This window comes from Arachis hypogaea, chromosome 6, assembly GCF_003086295.3.
Source record: "Arachis hypogaea cultivar Tifrunner chromosome 6, arahy.Tifrunner.gnm2.J5K5, whole genome shotgun sequence".
Taxonomy (NCBI): domain Eukaryota; kingdom Viridiplantae; phylum Streptophyta; class Magnoliopsida; order Fabales; family Fabaceae; genus Arachis; species Arachis hypogaea.
This window is the reverse complement of record NC_092041.1, coordinates 113738288-113740963: the sequence shown is the minus strand read 5'-3', so window position 1 is coordinate 113740963 and position 2676 is coordinate 113738288. Positions and strand designations below refer to the sequence as shown.

At 35.9% G+C, this 2676-nt stretch overlaps 1 protein-coding gene across 1 annotated transcript; it reads right to left on the bottom strand.

The window, feature by feature from the left end:
* Positions 1 to 225: 225 nt before the first annotated feature.
* LOC112755879 (protein BIG GRAIN 1-like B) lies at positions 226 to 1569 on the bottom strand. Its single transcript, XM_025804195.3, has one exon. The coding sequence runs from the start codon at positions 1567 to 1569 to the stop codon at positions 226 to 228; it is 1344 nt and encodes a 447-aa protein (XP_025659980.1).
* Positions 1570 to 2676: the final 1107 nt, after the last annotated feature.

The following is a 2676-nucleotide window of genomic DNA, read 5'->3' as shown; positions in this document are numbered from 1 at the left end:
ATACCAAATCACTTGAAAAACTGTAAGAATCATGTGCTTAATTAAGGGGGGAAAAAACAATAAAATCAATTTGATATGATAATAAAAAATAGAGAAGAAAATTCCATAAAGAAGATTTATGTCCAAATTTTCTTCTCTATTTTTAACCCATACAAATGAAATTAAAAGCTCATCCTAAATAAACAAAAATGAAAATATAAAAATTATTGTACAATAACTAATTAACTACACAGCAAGACCATTAGCAATGGCACGATTAGTGCAAACATGAGTTGTTTCATACACAGGAAGCTCAGCCAAATGATCAAGCTCAAACAGATCCGAACTTGCACAACTTGCCACGTCATCGTCGTCGTCGTCTTCGTCGTGATTTGCATTATTTATTTTGTTATTATTATTTTTATGCAAATCCATTAAAGCTTCTGAAACCAAATTGTTCTTGTTCTTGTTCTTATGGTACTCTTCCAAGAACTCCCTTGCAGCTTCTTTCACCACCTTGCTCTTCTCTACGTTGCTGCTATTCTTCCATGTTTTTGTGGCAACTTTATTATTGATTCCTTCTTCACCCACAATCACGCTCACGGGGTAGAATCGAACCGTTCTTTTTGTCCCGTTGCGAAGCTTTTCCCTTTCGGAAGTTAGACTCTTGCTCAAACAAGATTTAGAAGAAGAAAGAGAAGAATGTGTTGAAGTTTGAACTAACTTGGCTTCTCTTTCTTCTTCTGGAATGTCGTTTGATCTATGTAGCCGACCAGTCTTACTCAAACAAGACCTCGAAAATGAACAAGTAGAAGGCAATGAAGTTTGAATTGACTTTGACTTTTTTGCATCGTTGTCCACGTTCTTACTAGCGTCGTTTGATTCATGTAACCGATTCTGATAAATATTCTTTATATCATGGTTGGTGGACTTGGTTTTCTTGGAAGTAGCGAAGATCGAGTTGAGAAAGCTAGTGATCTTAGCACCGGGTGAAATTGGTTGCTTCACCTTCTTGAGATTGTTATAGATCTTCAACGCTCTTGACTTGGATTTCATGGATAATGATTCATAATCATCTTCGCCACGATCTCCGCCGATTAGAGCACCTAATTCGGTTTTGAAATCGTGGCGAAAGCTGTGGAACTTTCGACGATCATCGTCTCCTTTCTCCTCGTCCCTCAAGGACGCGCTAGTCTTCACCGGCCTCAGAGGCAAGAAGCACGATGAGGACGAGCGCGTTCTTGACGGCCTTGTTGACTCCGTGTCGGAGGATGAAAATCCCGCGGAAGAAGAAGAGGACGAGCTGGAATCGGAGGAAAGTGACGTGGAACTGAAGCACGTGACGTCATTGTCATAGTCACGTGACGTGCTTCTTGTTGATGGTTCCTGTTTCTTGTTCTTCTCTGTTCTTGAAGTTGTTTGTGTGAAGAAGGTCTTCATGTGATTGGGGGTATTTGTGTAATTGTGTTGTTCGGATTGGTCAATGGAACGGTAGATTTGGTCAAGGAGGGTTGAAGAGAAAGAAGGATTGTGAAGGAATCTGCTGCTATGGTGGTAGTGTTCATGATCTATGAGTGTGTTGTTCTTCATATTGGAAAATTACTAATTGGTAGTAGTAGATGGAGTAGGTGAATGAGAAATTGAAAAGGGTAAATTTGGAAGAAAGTTGAGAATGAGAATGGAGAAATTGGGGGAAGAGGGGAACATGGTGGAAGGAGTTTATAAAGGGGGGAAATAGGAACATGTATGTGACACATTGGTCACTATGGTCTATGCTTATTTGGCATTCAACTTCACTCTCCTTTCTTTTTCCAACATCATGTTGCTTCTATACTTCTTTTCTTTTTCTTTTTTTCTTTTCTCACAAATCCCAAAATTTTCTGCTTTTTTCTCTTTCTATTTATGGACTATGCTATCACTTCTTACAAATTAAAAGATTTCTCTAGATTTAATTGAATATTCTAGAGTTAATCTATGTGTTTTATTTGAATATGATGAATGAATCTTTTAATTCAATAATTGTATTCCGTAAATCTCAAATTCTAAATGTTATTTAATTTAAGAGAAAAAGATAAATAGGTCCCTAACATTTTGTTCTGCGGACATTTTTCGTCCCTCACTATTGAAAAATACTTTTAAATTTCTGACCTTTACAAAACTTGGACGGATCAGTCCCTGACGGAAACATTTGGATGGATCAGTCCCTGACGGAGGTATTTGGACGGAGGGACTGATCCGTCCAAGTTTTATGAAAGTCAGAAATTTAAAAGTATTTTTTAATGATTAGAGATGAAAATGTCCGCGAGACAAAAGGTCAGGACCTATTTGTCCTTTTTTCTTAATTTAAATTATACTTAAGTATTTATCATTTGTATTAAACTTATATTGGTTCAAACTCTCTAAATTCAAATATAATTTTTTTTTAAGTTCAACGTAATTTTATTTGCTAAAGTAAGTCATGTCAAATTTTGGGGGAAAAAAAAAACTATTAAATTTATTGTGTTTGCAGACTTTAAATGATGAATTGAATAAATTAACTTGAGAGTTATCAGTTATGTCAATATTTTCTTTTTCTCCTTTAGTTTGATCACTCATTACCCAATTTGAATTTGTACCTTGTAGCCGTTGATCAAGACGAAATGAAAAGAAGAGTTGCATAAAAATAAGTGTTTTTTGGTATGTGTATTTATTTTTGGC

Coding starts and splice junctions, on each gene's coding strand:
- LOC112755879 (XM_025804195.3), bottom strand. CDS start 1,569: ATGAAGAACAACACACTCATAGATCATGAACACTACCACCATAGCAGC.